Source organism: Citrus sinensis, chromosome 1 (genome assembly GCF_022201045.2).
Source record: "Citrus sinensis cultivar Valencia sweet orange chromosome 1, DVS_A1.0, whole genome shotgun sequence".
Taxonomy (NCBI): Eukaryota; Viridiplantae; Streptophyta; class Magnoliopsida; order Sapindales; family Rutaceae; genus Citrus; species Citrus sinensis.
Window position 1 is genome coordinate 706,405 of NC_068556.1, and position 17,848 is coordinate 724,252.

The 17,848-nt window shown below is 35.3% G+C and overlaps 2 protein-coding genes and 2 long non-coding RNA genes across 5 annotated transcripts; 2 read left to right on the forward strand and 2 right to left on the reverse strand.

Moving 5' to 3' along the window:
• Positions 1-114: 114 nt before the first annotated feature.
• LOC107177661 (uncharacterized) lies at positions 115-2,215 on the forward strand. The gene is made up of 2 exons (XR_001508643.3): positions 115-1,228; positions 1,434-2,215. It is a non-coding gene; the product is annotated as an uncharacterized LOC107177661 (long non-coding RNA).
• Positions 1,857-6,671, reverse strand: LOC102611102 (probable protein phosphatase 2C 59). The gene is made up of 9 exons (XM_006483438.3): positions 6,454-6,671; positions 6,046-6,284; positions 4,556-4,683; positions 3,735-3,833; positions 3,487-3,645; positions 3,035-3,121; positions 2,847-2,938; positions 2,566-2,640; positions 1,857-2,369 (listed from the first exon to the last, which is right to left on the reverse strand). The coding sequence occupies exons 2-9, from the start codon at positions 6,123-6,125 to the stop codon at positions 2,211-2,213; spliced, it is 879 nt and encodes a 292-aa protein (XP_006483501.1). The 5' UTR covers positions 6,126-6,284; positions 6,454-6,671; the 3' UTR covers positions 1,857-2,210.
• Positions 6,672-9,177: 2,506 nt separating this feature from the next.
• LOC102611399 (uncharacterized) lies at positions 9,178-15,292 on the reverse strand. Of its 2 annotated transcripts, XM_006483440.4 has the most exons (15): positions 14,861-15,292; positions 14,430-14,556; positions 14,092-14,329; positions 13,909-13,950; positions 13,523-13,594; positions 13,251-13,386; positions 12,998-13,155; positions 12,503-12,587; positions 11,848-12,050; positions 11,535-11,696; positions 11,009-11,158; positions 10,429-10,689; positions 10,164-10,316; positions 10,047-10,084; positions 9,786-9,934 (listed from the first exon to the last, which is right to left on the reverse strand). In XM_006483440.4, exons 1-14 carry the CDS (start codon positions 14,922-14,924, stop codon positions 10,061-10,063), a joined length of 1,875 nt encoding a protein of 624 aa, XP_006483503.2. In that variant the 5' UTR covers positions 14,925-15,292; the 3' UTR covers positions 9,786-9,934; positions 10,047-10,060. The 2 variants fall into 2 exon arrangements, with proteins under 2 accessions (XP_006483502.2, XP_006483503.2); XM_006483439.4 differs by having other exon boundaries at positions 9,178-9,934; positions 10,047-10,316; positions 14,861-15,288.
• Positions 15,293-16,191: 899 nt separating this feature from the next.
• On the forward strand, positions 16,192-17,024 carry LOC102611897 (uncharacterized). The gene is made up of 2 exons (XR_008053500.1): positions 16,192-16,602; positions 16,685-17,024. It is a non-coding gene; the product is annotated as an uncharacterized LOC102611897 (long non-coding RNA).
• Positions 17,025-17,848: the final 824 nt, after the last annotated feature.

The window sequence follows — 17,848 nt, forward strand, 5'->3', positions numbered from 1 at the left end:
GCTTATCAAGTTTCGGTTGTTACTTTCTTTTCTTTTTCCACTTTTATGGCTTTTGTTTTTTTATGACAGAATTCCAATTCTTGGCAAGCAAGGCAAATGCGTGTTCCACTTTCCACATAAAAAAAAAAAAAAATTGTTTTATGTCACACAATTCCAATCCTTGACAAGCAAGGCAGAGTCAATCTTTGACGACGCTATGATTTCAATAATTTACAATTAAATAAACTGAAAGGAGACTCCATTAATCAGTATATATAAGCTCTCATCACTGGCCTTTCCCATTGCATTGTGATTGTCTTGATTTCTAACAAATACGACAATTTAAAATGAAAAAAAAAAGAAAGAAGAAAGAGAGAGAGGATGATACCACAGAAGAGGGGATGAGGTCATTGAGTTGGTGAAGTGAGCTGAGTCAAATTTTGGCATACAATTAAAGTAGCAGGAAGGATTCGTTCGCTCACTAAAAATTTAGTCCAATTGCTGGAAGCTTTGTTTAAAGTTTAGTGGCTAAAAGCCTTTATTTAAGTCCGGCTCACTATTTGGCTAAAAACTTATAAGGGGTAGTGATATTTTAATTTATCTCACCAACTCTCATTTCTTAATTACCTCTAATTATTATTTTTTAAATACTCCTATTCATATATATATATGTGGGGCACTATTTCAATCTGGATTCCCATATTGGAATAGTGTCGGGAATCAAATCTTTTTTTTTTTTTTTTTGGCTGCACATGGTGGGCATGTACAGCCAATGTTGGCCTTTGGATGTAAATCCAAAGGCCATCCCAGATGTTGTTCCAGTGCGGGAATCCCGGATTAAAACAACATATATATATATTTATATAGAGGGCATTGTTCCAATTCGGAATTCCCGAATTAAAACGGTGTCTGGGGATCATTTGGGGGCCGTTGGATTGAAATCGAACGGCCCCAAAATTTTCTTTTTTTTTTTGTTGGCTGCACCTGGTGAAGCCCACCATATGCAGCCAATGTTGGCCTTTGAATTTACATCCAAAAGCCATCCCGGATGCTGTTCCAGTGGGGGATCCCGCACTATATATATATATATATATATATATATCTTGTAATTTGACAGGTCCAAGCCTGCACGCTCCAACCTTCTTCTTTATTATGAAAGTTTGTGAGGTGATCCCACCACCGGAAACTCCATAATCACAGCTAGTGACGCTGGGGAAGAATATGAAATCGTACTCACCCAATGTTGCAGGTACTAAAATATTTCACATTAAGAAAATTCTTGATCGAAAATGATAATTAGAAATTAGAGTTTTGAGTTCATGGTCCAACCAATAGAATTAATCTAGGAGCTTTGGTATATCACAAAATATACATATTGTCTTCCGTGCTGTTTATTGTTTCTTGACACTTTTAAGTCACTGTTTTTGATCTGATTACCTATGTCTATTTTCCAGGGGTTGTAAAACTGGTAGTTCCCGGTAGTAAGGCCACTCCACAAACTTTCATGGTTAGAGCCTGGAGGCCTGGAGTTGTTGAGCTGAAAAGAAGATTACTCTTTATTTTCATTTCCACCTTTAGAAAGGCTTAAAAGAGCACGATGAAGAGAGCACATTGGTTCGCTCGTCGTACGTAATGGCATAATTGCCTTGACGAGATAGCTTCACACTAATCTGAGTGCTCCCCCTTTCTCTCTCTCTCTTTTTGCGTGGGTACACAGCACATGTTTATTTGTGTGGTTTGCAACCCATGCCATATCAATTCTGCAAAATGCTCACATCAAAGTCAGATAAGGTAACAACCGTGATCTAACATTTAGTAGAAAATCATTTCACTCGGGTCAAACTCCACATTCCAAACAGAGGGTGAAAGTTATGGACTTACCAAAAACAAATGAAAACGCATATTAAACTATGAGCAACAGAAGAGTTTCATCTACATTTACAACATAGGAAATTGAAACTTTAGAAGTCTTTGCCAATTCTTTACACATGCATACATACACATTTCTAGCTACATTTCGAGGACCGAGAACAGATGTTAAACTTCGGACACATCTATTCCAGAGACTGATAATACGTAATACACATTAACGGCCGGGGTAAGCTTTTTGTTCATGTTCTATCATTACAAAGTACAACGAAACTGTAATTTTTCTATGACTACTAGCTGTAGACCACTGAAAGGATGCCCATGTAGAGAACAAAAGCAGAGCGGTGGCTATGAAAGGATGTTCATGCAGAGCCAGGAAAGGATGAACCACCTTGATTGGCCAAGAACCGAACAACGACACAGGTGATGTTGTCTGCGCTGCCTCTCTGATATGCCTCCTGCATCAGCCTCTTCGCTGCCTCCTCTGGATCCTGGATTGGTTTGATCATCGCAACAGCTTCCTGAGAAAATAATGAAGCACAGATAAAATTAGAAAAGCATGTTATACAGTTTGATTAACCATGTGCTGTCCCTCCACAATATGTATATTCAATGGAGATTTCAAAAATAAATTCAGAGACAAAGCTAGATCAATCTGTATTGGACTGAAAAACACTTAAAAAAGGTATTATAAGAAGAGAACGAAATGCTTCAAACCTCATTTGTGACGACATCCCAAAGTCCATCACTTGCAAGGATAAGAAACTCAAGGGAGCTGTCAATAACTTCCTCCTGCAATAATCAAAGAGATATCATTGGCTAAAATATGCACAAAAGATGGACAGAAGGCTAATGATTGTCAGCTTTCCTATACTTTTTCACTCATATTTATCTGAATATTCATTGTCTGTATAATCAAAACCTTATCTCCCGATCATTTATCAATTTAGACAAAGTATGATTTATAACAAAATAAACTTCAACATCAGGTATCAGACCTGAATTTCGGGATCAGCAACAACATACTGCTTCAAGAGTCTGTCACCAAATGCGCGAGAAACGGCAAGAACTCCTCCCACTCTCCAAGTTCCTAACAGTAATATAGTCAGTCATAAATACAAAATGTCTGGTTGAACGGTCGGTGGTTCAAAGAGAACAACTGTGACTCGTTATGTAAGATCCTTACCAGCCCACATCACAAACCCTCCTGCATCCTCAATCCGTTGACGCTCATCTGTTTGGTCTGGTTTGTGATCTCGCGATACGGCAATAGCTTCAGGAAATCACAATATATTTTTCGATAAGTTTATCATTTAACAAGTCAAAACCATCGCAATAGAGGGAAAAAAGAAATCCAGAAAAGATTATCAAACAGTATAAACGTAATAACTTAAATTTAGTAATAATATATCCACATATATGTATAATATGTGCATGAATGAATGTATGTTTTTACGTATATGAATAAGTGCATATCCAAACATAGTTCTACAAGAGATGTAGCCCATCAAGACAACACTTCAAACCAGTCAAGAAGCTTGAAGACCAAGCTCATGGAAGGTCACAACAAACCGTAATATTAAACTTCTTTGAAAGGAAAAAAAAAAAAAAAAAAACCTAATGAGTTTTAAGTCTCACCATTACCGCCCCTGCATATAACAGCTCTGGAGTCACCCACATTTGCAACAAGTAAGCGATCACCAACAAGGATGGCAGTGGAAGCAGTAGATCCAGCATCCCTGTTTTGATTGTTTTCTGACTTCAGAAATTCCGAGTCTGTGTGGCTGTATGCATCAGCTGGAGATTTGGAGCAATTATAGAAAAGCAAGAAATCAGTATGATGAAAACTAAACTTATAGAACATTATTAGTTACAAAGTATATAACCTATTGCCGATTTGGTATCAGATATGAACTTTGGATGCCTGATCAGATTGCTGAAGAGGTTGTGTTTCACATACTCAGCAGCTCGTGCACCCCCATGACCTGAAAACACCATTTGAAATATTACCAATCATAAACTCTGTACAACTAAGTACTTGTTGTAATGTGGCAGAGATAATGCCAGAAGCATATACAATTAGCTAGCATCATATGCCTTTTACATGCTTCATAGCAAGGCCTTATTTCTTACTGACACCTAGCAAGAAAAGCTAAACCTGTGGCAGGAACTACCTCACCATAAAGTCCACTATTTTAAATCCCTCACCAAAACCAATAACTGCCCTTGGCAAATGGCTTCAAGCACTGCAACCACATTGGGGCAGATACCAATTTCAAGAATCTGCATAAAATCCCTTCAGCCACATCCCACAGATAATCACATAAGGAGGCACAATCTATTAACAATTTTACATTCTCTTAATACATCTTGAGAAGAGGATCAACATCTGGGTGGAAGAAGATAAAAAACCATATCCCACAGAACAGAAGGAATTATGAAACCAAGAAGTTGAGACTAAAATAGGAATCTAAACATATCTGAATAGCCACACTATCCTCAAACATGCACGTTGTTTCATCTCAAGCAAAACTAAAGGGAAAGTACCTCCATGTGATTAGTGAATGCCATATATAATTTACTTAGTTAATTAGTATTACTTCAAATTATACTTCCTTCATCAATCTCATTATACTCTGAAAGGTTATCTTTTCATATTCACAAGATCAACACATAACAGAGTTTAAAAAAGGAAGAAAGAGAGTACCATCAAAAACTCCAAAGAGGCCTACTATCTCTCCTTCGACGCCATCAATTCTGGTCTCATAAAAATCTTCCATAGAAGACCTCTTGCCAGGAGAACTCGCATATCCGTAGCTGAACTTTCCGTTCTGACTGTTGCCATAAAATAGACCGTACTTGGTGTCAGATTCACTCTAATAGTTCAGGATGATATTCAAAGGAAACATATAACTATATTAAGTTCCTTGTTCATATCAAGGTTTCATGGGAAACAGTTGCATATCAATCACAAAGCATCAGAACTAAACCAAATCCTCAATAATGGCAAACTAGAAAGTCCAGTCAAACAATCCTTTTGCCCCTTATTTTTCATAACATGAAGTCCAACTGTCTCTAAGAGTCAACATCAACAATCCACGGGGAGTTTGATAGACTAATTTAGAGACGCAGACAAAAATGACCATTAAAATATTGCTGTTTTAGAGCAGAAAAAAGTTCAAGTAATTTTTATGGCAAAAATTTCATTGCAGAGTAATCATTTCAAAAGATTCATTCCATTTGTTTCTTTGCCTTTTGCTATTTCAGCGACAAAATTAATGGCACTTCCAATATTTAAAGCCAAATGCTTACTTCAGATCAGCAAAACCACATGTGATCCGTTAATCAAGAACAAACGAGACCATATCCTCTAGAAAATCGAAAAAACACTTTTCAGATATCAGTCAACACTGCATGACAATTTAATGTTGGGAGAATGACAGTGTAACATTTTATGAAAAAATGAACAAGATCCCAGAAAGAGTGGACCAAAAAGTAGTATGGTTCCCTCAAAATAAGAGTGGCACACGCCGAATATGACAAACCATGGCCGCATATCGACAAGACTACTAAAAAGAAAGAATCACAGAGATTTAATACACAACAAGAAACAGCAAACTCAACAAAAGAAACAGAACATCATGAGAATACATGCTAGACCTTTCCAAATTCGGAGCTTCAAGTTCCATTAATTGCAATCGACAAAAAATCCCAAAAAAGAAAGTCAACAAATGATATCCCAACACCCAGCCAAAATCATTTTTTCCTTCACACTCTTTCTGCTTATCGTACTCTTGTTTCCAACTTTCTTTTAATTTCTTAACCAATAATACATCCCAGAAAACCTATAAAATCAAGAAGTATCCCAAGCTTTGCCCAAAATGAACTCAAACCACCAAAAACTTTTTCCTCAAGGTAACATAATACATGAAATTAGTTTACTTACAAGCAAATGTTTTCAAAGAGTCCATAACATCAACATTCATAACACATATATATCTCTAGCAATTCATAATAAATGCACAAAATTAGACAGAGCATCATCAGTAACTCAACATGTAAAGTAGAAAAACACGACCCATGCAAGCAAGCCATTAAAACACTTCATATAATTGCCAAAAGAAAAAAAAAAAGAAGGTAAAACCAAATAAGTTTTCTGGATCTAACACAAAGATCAATAATAGTAAAAGAATCAACCTAAGGCCCCCGCCGCTAGCCGGCGAATCATCGGCGTGAACCTGGCTTGAAGATGACAACACCGAGTTCAAATACCCCATGGTTTCGCTTCAAGTTCCAATTCGTTAACCACTCGGAAGAGAAAATAAATTAATAACAACGAAAGCAATAACTACAGCAGCGACAGCGTTTTGGTTAGTTACAATAGGTGATTGCACATTCGTTAGATCATTTCAATGTCACGAATTATCAAGCTCAACCTGCGCAGAAACAAAAAAACGAAAGCCAAATTAAGAAACAGAAATAAAAGCAAATGCGTGGATGATAGATCCTTTGATTAAATTCATATGCATTTTATAAATTTATATTTTAAAAAAAAAATTAAGGAAAAAAAAATGAATTAATGAGTTGAAAGAGAGAGTTTATTACCTGAAGAAGAGAAGTGAAAAGAAATGCCATAACAGAGAAAAAGAAAATAAAAGAAAAGATACGGCGCGTTTAAAACGCGTTACAAAGAAGAAAAAGACGAGAGAGGAAGTTTTAGAAAGAGAGACTATGACGACGATGATGAATTCAATAGTGATTCATTTCTTTTGTTTCAGTTTCGGTTTTGGTTTGTTGTGAATTGAAGACGCAAGCACACAAGAACCACACTTGAAGGAAATAAAAATAAAAATAATAATAATATTAATAATAATATCAACAATAATAACAACAACAACAGCAGCAGCAAAATCGAAATGATTAAAAAAAAAAAAACCGAAATTGTGTGTTTAATTTGAGGAATTTACATAGATTCCCTAAAATTTCATTTAATTTAAAGATGATCCCAATTATACTTTGCTTATTTTTTTATTTAAAGAGAAAAATAACATTTTAGACAACAATACCCCCTAAGTAAGTGTTATGATAAGTTAACATTTTAAGTGTATGTAATGCACTAATCTCCTAAGGTCAACCTTATAATTAAACATTTATATATTATAATGGATGATATTATAGGTTTCTAACCATATTCTTTATAGTATTTTTTTTGTTTTTACTCTTTTTTTTAGATGTTAAATTTTCTCTCTTAACTACGAAGTTGGATTATGGAAGAAAAAAATATAATAACTACTAATTTTATTATAGAATTATAGTATAGGGTTAACCTTCTAATACAAACTATAATTAATGATATGTTCTATATAGGCATTATCTTAGTCATGGGCATTATCATCGGAATTATTTCTCTGGCTACAATTGAAATAATAGTTAAAATTAGAGCGTTTTGCAAATTAATCTTAAATTTGGGCAATTTTCAGAATTTCTCAGGTTATTCGGCAATTGAAAGAAAAAATGGAGTGGGTTAGTTACTTCATGCCAAAATTGGGGGGAGTGAGATAATGCGCGTCGCCGTAGCTGAAGGCAAGCTTACGAGAGGACTGAGTCAATGCCAAATTTGCAAATCGTATTTATCTGGAGGTGGGTGGGACACGTGGCGAACATGCAGATGGTAGTGTAGCGTCATACGGTTTGTTGCGATGTACATGGTAAGTTTTCTTTCGGGTGAATTTAATAAATTGGGCAGTTTTTCTTAAGTTGTACAAAGATTTGATCGACTAATCTAAATGATGTGTTGACTTTGAGAGATTAATATTCAATTTTTGGGGGAAAGAAATGTACTTGAAATTTAAGAACTTACTTGGTCAAGATTAAAAATTTGAAATTAAAGATTTGATCGACTGGTTGTTCTTTCTTTTTAAAATTTTTATTTTCGTTTTTTTGGATTGACTCAAAGCCTTTTGGTTCGATAATGCCCAGCACGGTGTAAAACAAAGCGACATCACGTTACTGTATAGCAATGTAGTCTGATGTTGCTTTTGCGTTGTCGAAAATAAGAAACGAATCGAAGTGAGAAAAGACCAGAAATATGAGATTATCGTTTATCATCAATAGAGTTGGTAATGGAACACAATGAGATATAATTTATCAATTTTAGTCTCGTTTCGTATATGTAAATGAGATGAAAAAATATCACATTCTCGTTCTTATATTTTTTTAGGACAAAAATATGTCTTAATTTTATTTTAAAAGAGATGGGATGCTGCGAGATCTCGTTATAATTAGAAAAATTCTCATTCTTAATCGATAATGAGACGAGATTTATCAATCTCACTTACATCCTTATATTTTTTTATAAAATAAAAATATATTTCAATCTTATCTCAAAAATCCTATTCCATAAAAAAAAAAAAATTGTTATCCCTAATCATCAATGAGCCAAATTATCGTATTGATTGAATTCGCGTACAATAGCGATCGGATTGTAACTAATGTGATTAAATAGCTACTAAAATAGTGATGTTGCCAAGTCTTGCATTGTAAATTGACCCCACTGTAACAACTACTGTCTTCCCTTACGTCATGGGAAACGTAGTGCCTGAGTGGGACATGCCATACGGCAATTGATGAGAAATTTTGGGATCTACATTTTGTAATTACTTTGAACATGAAGTTAAGTTGATTGCCATGTGGCACCTCCACAGCACACTTGGTGTGTGTCTCTCAATTATATATATTCAAATTCTTTTTCTTGTAAAAAAAATAATAACAATAGTTTGAATGGAACACTTTTAGATTTGATTTGAATGATTGAATCTCAGGATACTCAGCTCGAACACGTCACTGTTTTAGCTTGATTAGAGTTCGTACCCAGTCCACCAATATTAACACCGTCCACTATTTTTAGAGTCTAAAATTGCTGCACCAAGAAGCGGAAACACATGTCAATTTACTATTGAGGTTTGATAAATGGACATGCTTATACTTTTTAACATTCTTATTCATATATTACAATCAATATACAAAAGAATTTAAGTTTAATCTTATTCCGCTAAGTACTAGTACCAAAGTTTGTATATGTTAAACACATACCAGTACCGTCTAAGAGCCTACTCCAAAAGTTTGAACTCAAGGTTTATTTCTAATGGTAAGAAACAGCCTTCTTAAAATTAAAGTCTCAGGTTCTAGTTTCACTAGATGTGTGAAATACTATCAAAAGGTTAAATTCATACAACTTTAAGTTAGCGTGAGGATCTACCGAGTACAACTCAAAAATCTAGGTCCAAACATATTAAACAAATATTTACAAGAAATGATAAATCCCAATACTGGCTTGAACATATATCTCCTTTATGATAAGAAAGTCTTTACCATTTGACCAATGGGTCGAGTAGCCAGTCCTTGTTTCTTGTCTTACACAGAGGTCAACTAGATTGCTGAGATCTGAAGACAACAGTGGACCAAGAATAAGGAATACATCATACACACCAACCCATATGGTCAATTTTCTTTCTCCTCAATCTTAAAAATATGGGTACTTCGAAAGTCCAGCCCCGGTTCTTAGAAACAAACTGATCGAAGTACATAATACATGAGGAATTTGCAAGGACTGTGGATTGCCCCCTCCTTTACTTCAGTCTTTCAATTTGCATAAAAATTGAGACCTCCAACGTTTCTCTTTGCTTAGCCATAAAAGTTAAAGCTAGCTTTGTTTCACTCTTTACAATTGCTTAAACATATGCACTTTCCAGAACCGCTAACAAATATATGCTCCACCAAAGCAAAGTGTAACCATAAATAGAATTACAAGAATTGGCCAAGTAGGGAAAAAGGGCTATAAACTTCTATTTGAGCAGTCGTTTTTGGCCAACTTGTGAAGCAGTCTAGACATACAAACCCATGAAGCCTCTGGAACCTTGTGGCTAAAATGTGTTAACAAAGCTGACACAATGTCAAAACTGAATTTATAAACCTCAGGCTTCACTGCCATGCGAACAAACATTGCTATCCACACCTCCCGTGCCAGCTTTACTGATTGATGGAGAGATCGAAATCCATTAACCACACGTGTGAGCATTGCCTGCCTCTGCAGATTTAGAAAATAAAGCAGCATCCATAACATACCCAAACATTATAGGGCTGAAGCACAACATTATAAAGTTCAGCAACAAAATGAACTAACAAGGAATTACACAAACCTCAGTCTCTGGTGTCAGCCTTGCTTCATTTTTCTTTTCTAAAATGCAACCAAAAACTTCATCATGAACAAATGTATCGGCTGCTCTAATTATATCACGGAGTAGGAAAACACGCACCATCTGGCCCTTTTCAGACAGAATAAAGAGTAAAAGATCTTCTGTGGCAGCAACGACGGCACGCATGTCAAACGATTTCCATCCCAAGCGTTGTGAGAAATTTTCTTCAGAGTTAGTAATCTCCTCAGATGCTTGTTCAGATATTGCTGCTATCTGAAACAACATAAATATGCCTTAATATCATTTGAAGCAGCTAATCATCCAGTGGTATAGCAAAGTAAGAACTGGTTTGTATGAAGGAAAACCAATAGGAGAGGTGACTTACCAAACGCTCTAGGCGATTCCACCTGATCGATCCATTGTTACGAATAAGAAGTTGCCTCAAAATTTTTCTCATATCAGGATTTGGGTCTGCCAAAAGCCTCCCGATGACAAAAGGGTATGAACTCTCGATGACCTTAAAATCAGGATCAAGAACTTTTGCTGTGCCCTCTAGCGAACCAAGTGCTCTTATCACCAAAGCATAGTCCGGCGGAAGAGAGAAATTAAATTCATACATAACATCATATAATTGGTCCATTACTCCCTGAGATCCAAAGAAAGTTCATTCAATGATTTGTTCACTTATTCCAAGAATTTACAGAAGCAACTTTTAGTAAGATGAGAAGAAGAGGCAAGGAATACAAGATTCTCTAAACAAGTGGCAAACTTTGAAGACAACTGAAGTTGGCTTCTGCGTGTTACTAAGCATTCATCCTCAAGGACAGTGCATATAGTTCTATCAATTGAGATGGAACAGACACATGTTATTCTCATACTTCAGAAATCGAAAACTGCATTGGGAGACATGAAGCAACCCCAAGGAAAAAAAAAGAAAAAAATGAAGACAGACTTCAAGAATAAACCTGAAAATCTTGAGATTGCCTAGTCCCATCACCAAATGATGCTTGCAGAGCATCTGAAACTGCTTGTATATCAAAGCCTTCAGGAATAAATCCCAAGGAAAGAAAATCATTTGCCAAACCCAGAGAGTCACGGTTAACATAGTGCACTAGCTGAAAGAAATGAAAATCAATTAAAATATACACAATCTCAGGCAATGAATAGCACAGCAGTTTCTGGCATCATCACAGGCAAGAGAATAATACAAACTACTGATAACACAGTAGATACCACATGATAAATACCAAAATAATAATAATAATAATAATAAAAAGAGTAAAAACTTGAAAAGAAAGCCAAAAATCACAATATGGTTCAACATTCCAATGCACGTCTATATGTCTAGTGTGAAGATAAGATTTAGCGTGTCATATCCTAGAACAGGAAACATAATAAGAACCTTCTAAGATTTCTTGTTGCTAAAGGTATACACAAGACAACTTAATGGGAATAATTATGTTGAGATTTTCCTGTTTGAACGTATCTTACCACTTGAATAAGTCCCACACGGAAATGGCGAGGAATATCACCCATCATTCCAAAGTCAAAATATGCAAGAGAGCCATCAGCCAGAGCAACAAGATTTCCTGGATGAGGGTCAGCATGAAAAAATCCCACCTCAAGCAACTGTCTCAAAGAGCAGTATAATCCCTGTGAAGCCAAATCGAAAAAGAAAATAAATTTAAAAACCATCAAATGTACGTCAGCAAAACCACACATGATAATTTTACTAATCGAAACTATGAGAACTGTAGGACAAATAGAAAACAGAACATAGTGAATTATTGCCACTATGAATTACCTCGTCAATTAGTTTCCTCCTGTTTAAAGAGGCCCTCTTCAGGCCGATTTCATCTGTAAGCTTAATTCCATCTATCCATTCCATTGTAAGCACACATTTGCAGGTAAGGTCCCAATATATTTTTGGCACTTTAATACAGTTGTGTTTGTTGGTTTTGACATTATTTGCAACCGAAGCTTTTTTACCATGCTTTTGTTGATCATCTGCTCATCATAAAGAAAAACATTTTAACTCACACCTGATATGCTTAAAGTAAGTGTACCAAAATGACCAATGAAAGATGCTGCTAACATGCTAACACCCACGAGCACAGAAGAGAGGTACAGGAAGAAATAATATACCAAATGACCCAGCACATCAACAAAAAATAATTCCTGATAAAAGCAGGCAGCCTAGCTCCAGAAAAAGACTAAAGACCTAATGGCATGATCCTCCTGTAAAATACTCCCCCAAGTTACATAACCACCTCACCTCTTTTTCCTTTAAACAATAAAGCATCAAAAGTAACATAAATTTAACCTTAAATGAACACTTGTAAACAAGTATTTTTGACAATACAGGTAAAAATGTTAAAATGTAGACTGACATGCATTGTCAATGAAGCAGTCTCACATACACGGCTAAGAGAGTCTAACATTATAGAGTAGAAACTTACATGGGCAGATACTATAAAGAGAAGCAAAGCGTTCAGCATTTTTCCCCTCTAGGATGTAATCAATTTCATCAAACATGTGCCTGACCTGTGCATTCAATAGAGACCTGAAGATGTCCATAAGGATGTACATATTATTAAAGAGAATATAAAGGAAATGCTCGGCAACAGAGATAACATAAGGCTCAAAAATAGTTCATTTTCCATCTCATGAGTCACACACATGTAATGCCAACAATGTGAAACTACAATCTAAGGAGTAATGTCAACAATGTGAAACTACAATCTAAGGATCTCAAACTAGTGGTGCTTCTTATCTAACAATTATTTAAAACATTTGAAAGACAAATGCCTTGATCTCTTGCCAAGTATCTAATGCATGGTTTTTTCAGTAATAAACTTTTTAATATATCTAGAAATGCAGAAATTATCAAGGTGAAATAAAATAATTGACCAAAAATACATAGAAAATTATGCTCTTGAGGTACAAAGGCTCACCATCTCATTCACTGCAACTAAAAGATCTTTACGGGCCTTGGCAAATCGCTTTAATTGGCCACCAATCATTTGAAATAACACTGCATCCAGGGTCAATGATAGTGGCATTCCAGGCCTCTGTACTTTAACAGCTACAAGTTCTCCTGAATGAAGATGAGCTACAAATTGAAGCGAAAAAAAGTATTATCCTGGTATGTGTACTAATACAGGAAAAATGATCGAACATAATCTTTAAAGGTAAAAACTCTTGTACCTTTATAAACCTGGCCCAAGGATGCTGCTGCTATAGGCTTTGGGCTAATGTCAGCAAAAACTTCTGAAACTTTAACACCCAACTGGGTTTCAATAGATCTCATTGCAACATCTGTTGCATATGGGGGTATTTGGTCCTAGCATTAATAGAAGGGTCTTGAGTTCAAGAATAATGGAAACAAGAAAAACTGAAAAAGAAACATGTGAAGTGAAAACTACAAATATTGATGACATGATGCACAGTAAAGAAGCTTAGGGGATAAAGTTGCCAACCTGTAATTTGGAAAGCTCTTGGCAATATACAGGTGGCAATACATCCGGTCTAGTGCTTAGAGCCTGTCCAAGCTGTAAATAAAAAAGAAATCAGTGAAACTTGCAATTTTTTATCCAATCACTTCGAGACTGGTTCAGTGGCTTAATTTTCTGTTTAGGTGAATTAGTACTCCCCAACTCCATTTTGGCTATCACACAGAAATGTAAACAAACAAAGAAAGATGATGTTTCATATTTAGAGTTGAGATTGATGGAGGAAGGACCAAAGTTCCGAGTCAACAGTTGTTCAAGAATTCATAAACTAAAATAAAAATTACAGGAATAGATACAGCTAAGGAGGTCAAACCTATAAGCATGAACAGAATTTAAGAAAAAGAGTAACTTGCCTTGATGTAGAAAGGCCCCAAGCTGACTAGAGTTTTGCGGAACTGCAATGGATTGAACGGTAATTATAGTATATTTGCTATTTCTTCACACATCACAGTTTAACAAAATCTTCAAGCATTGACCAACTGGAGATTATATCCAAAAAATTTAAAAGTATAGTTTGCCTCAATATTAAAAATTACCGTAACAGCACGCTTATTTATGTCATGCACAAATATCTGCCAGATGGCCAACTTCAAAACATGGAATGAAATGATTGCTGCTCTATAAAAAGCCAAGAATGGGCCAAAACGAGAAAAAATGGAGGCACTTTTGGAGCTGTAAGCTCCGAGAGTAATCCCAAATTCACTTTCTAGTGATTCCTTCCTCCACCTAGCATACTCTCCAGAAGGCCTTTCACCATGGACACTGGTAGAAAATCTGCAAGGAACCTCATCAGAACATGAGAACCAAGAACTTGAACCATGACATAAATCAGATGTTATGCAATCCCAGAGCCCAAGAACTCCATGGAACTTACAAATTTTTTTGAAACAAGCATGGGGGGAACCAAATAACCTCCCTTCTTGCTAGTCCAATATCTTTCAAGTCTCTCAGTGTTGTACATTTCCACAAATCGTAGTTAAAGGCACTATGACGATGTAAAGCTGAAATAAAAGTTATTGTTAAGTAAAGGCATATAAACCATTAAGCTAAAATGCTAGCATCCATAAAATCCTATAAGTCTCTGTCGGCAAACCTCAAATCAATAGAATCTCAATATATACGGACAGGACAACATTCAAGCAAAGTATCCATATGAAATTACAATTAGAAGTTACCTATTTCCAAATCTATTTCGTCGTTCATACAATTTGTATTGAGTTAAAGTTCATTATTTCAAACAAAGAACAAAATTGAAAAACGCAGAATTAAATTAATTATTGAGCGAGTGAAAAGCAGGAGCGTTACTTCTGGAGGCAAATGTGACGTGGCGACGGCGGTGGCGGTTGAGATTGGCGAAGGCATTCCTCATTGGCTACGATAGAAATGGCGTGGAACGAAGAATGGTAATACAGTAGCGTTGAAGCACAGGCACCATCGAAGATGAAGTTTGCACATACACTGTTTGTGAAAATGCGCCAACGCCAGGAGACGGTTGCGAAGCAGTCACAGAGAAACAAATGTGTTGTGCGCGCGTGTATGCCTGAGAGAAAAGAGAATCGTGACACGTGTTGCGAGATGGCATCCGCGGCGGGCCGCCAGGTATGCTTGGTTGTGAAGTTTGCGAATTACGGTCTAGCCATTAGCTGTGCGCATGATTTCTTGATGATCATTTTGTATGAGGTTATTGTGGTCATGTTCGGTAAACGCCTTTGTAATTACGTATATATAATTAAGAGGGATGCTGATTATGGCACCAATGGCCTTTTTTATTTTTAATTATAGTGCAATTTATATAAATATTATAAACGGCCTGAATAATTGTGTTGTTGATGCGACACTAATCCTCGTAAAAGTACTTTGCTAGAAAATTGCGACTAAATATTTCATCTTGACCGTATTGTTATTGTTATTGATCTCTGACGTATAATTTTTATCGTTTACGTTAAATTTCTAGTTATTATTTTAACAAATCTTCTTCATCTTGGAGTTAAAAAAAAATTGAAATATGCACGAATAACATAAATAAAATAGGGCCTCAATTCAAGAATAAAAATAAAAATAGATATAGATAGGCCTCCTTTTACAAGCTTACAACATAGGTATAAAAATAATGACTCACAGTTTAAAAGAATGATAGATTATATTTATGGAATACCCAAAAAAAAAATGTGAGAGAGAAGTTGGTATAGAATGAAAAATTTTAAGATGAGTATAAAAATACGGAATTTTAATGCACATCCTCATATATAAATCTTCATATTCTCGTCTAATTATAATAGAAATCGGAAATTGATAATTACTCATTAGCCTAATAGTTATCATTCACTATCTTATTATTGAGGTGGAAAATTTAAGTGTCATAATTCTTTTACATTGGGCTATAAATTTTTCTTAGTTTGAGATTTTTTATATATATTTTACTTAAAATTAATTTTTGAATTGAGATTCATAGACCTGCTACATCAAGAAAGGTTATAGACAAAATTAAAAAAAAAAATTCATGAAATTTTGAACTCCACATAGATATTTGCTGATGCTGCATCATTCTTATTGTACTAAAAGTAGAATTGTAAGGAAATATTAACGATGGAGAAGGCACACAATCTAACTTTACGAATCAATTTATGAGAAGAAAAGAAAATTACTGATAATTTTTTTTGTATTTTACAAATCAATTCAGTTTGCGGGATGGCGGGCCGGCGCCAATGGACCCTATTGGCGAAACCAAGCCGCCAAGCCTGCCACACGCGAACCAAAATCCCGGGTTGCTAAGACTGACCCGGCCCATAAAGAAATCAACCGCGTACCTCACATAGCCTTCGACTTCGAGCCTTCATTAATTGAGTGTTAAATTTGAAAACTCAATTAACGTATTTAGGGCGTATCAGAAATTCAGAATCATCACACACTCTCTCTCTCTTTAATTTTTTCAAATCGAGACTCTCTCCATAGAAATGGCGAACGAACAACCGACATTGCGGCCGTGGTTCCTCGACTTGGTTCCGCTTATTGTGGTTCTTTTAATTGCTGCTCACGTCTTCGCTTTGGTACTTTCAATACTGAGCCTATTTTGTTTAGATTTTATTAAAACGTTATCTTTTAACTCAGTTTATTTTCATTTTCTTCTAGGTTTACTGGATTTACAGATTAGCCACCGAGAAACAGCCTCAGCGAAGAAAAGCACATTAAAATTAGTACTTACTTTTAAGTCTTCAATACGTTCATCAATAGAGTAAGTTTTGAAGATTATTTTTTACTTCTTATTTATTTATTTATTTTGTAAAATAATTTATATGGATCTGTTTAAGATTTGAGTGTTTTTCAAGAAAATTTGGCTGATCATTTGGAAGTTTAGAAGTTATAGAAGTAGCTAATGATTTGTCCTTTAATTTTCAGTCAGATATTGTGAGTTTTTATTGCACTTTTATGATATAAATAATAGATGTGGCATGGTGTGTGGCTTAAGTTATTTGTTTGTGTAACCCTTATTGATTTATGTCTGAAGTTTTGAGAACTGTAAAAATGGAACTGAAGTGAGCTTCCTTTTATTTAGGTTTTGAGAACTAATAAATGCTATCTTTTGCTATCCGAATTTATTTCTCACCAGTGACGCATTTGTTTCTTGCTGTGGTTAGTGTGAGCATGAGTAATTTTCTAATAAACAATCCAGACAAGTTACTCCTTTGCAGACAAGTAACTGAAAAGGGAAAAAAAAACACTCACTTCATTTCTTTGGCTTCTCCCTTACCATATCAAAGCAAGGGAACCCTTAGTAGATAATCACTCGTGTAAGCATTTTACTTCATTTTATTTATTTTTAAGCAGGTTCATTATGCTAATAACTAGAGTGGTCAGCTTAGAGGCCTTGCGATATCCTGTATGTTTTAGGTTGTTATTATTTTAGTTACTTGTATATGCAAGCTCTGAATCTCAGATGATGGATGATCACAAAAGAAATGAGTGATGTACTGACGTTGTTAGGCGAACATAATGTCTATAATGATGGTTGTTCCTTGACTCACACTTGTATGATGCCTTGGTGCTTGTGAAGGTGGTTTACATGACCAAACAGGTTATTATATTTATATTGAAATTATAAGCTAAGCAGTTTACATGGTTACCTTGTGTATATTTTCTTGTTCATGATTGTGCTGGCAACTTGTCGGCATGAATGGAAAATGGACGTCCTATTCTTGTATAGTTAATATCTTGTATCACTGTACTTAGAATGAACTTGTTTTAAGCTTTAAAGTAGGTATTTACTACAATCCACCACCACTTTAACAAATTAAT

Excerpts from the sequence above, each read along its gene's own strand:
- LOC102611399 (XM_006483439.4), bottom strand. The coding sequence starts at position 14,924 with ATGAGGAATGCCTTCGCCAATCTCAACCGCCACCGCCGTCGCCACGTC. Across the intron at positions 13,595-13,908 it reads TGGGGCCTTTCTACATCAAG|CTTGGACAGGCTCTAAGCAC; the intron begins GCAAGTTACTCT and ends TTTTATTTACAG. Across the intron at positions 10,690-11,008 it reads GGCAATCTCAAGATTTTCAG|GGAGTAATGGACCAATTATA; the intron begins GTTTATTCTTGA and ends TTTGGATCTCAG.
- LOC102611102 (XM_006483438.3), bottom strand. The coding sequence starts at position 6,125 with ATGGGGTATTTGAACTCGGTGTTGTCATCTTCAAGCCAGGTTCACGCC. Across the intron at positions 3,646-3,734 it reads TGATACCAAATCGGCAATAG|CTGATGCATACAGCCACACA; the intron begins GTTATATACTTT and ends CCAAATCTCCAG. Across the intron at positions 2,641-2,846 it reads TTGCTGATCCCGAAATTCAG|GAGGAAGTTATTGACAGCTC; the intron begins GTCTGATACCTG and ends TGATTATTGCAG.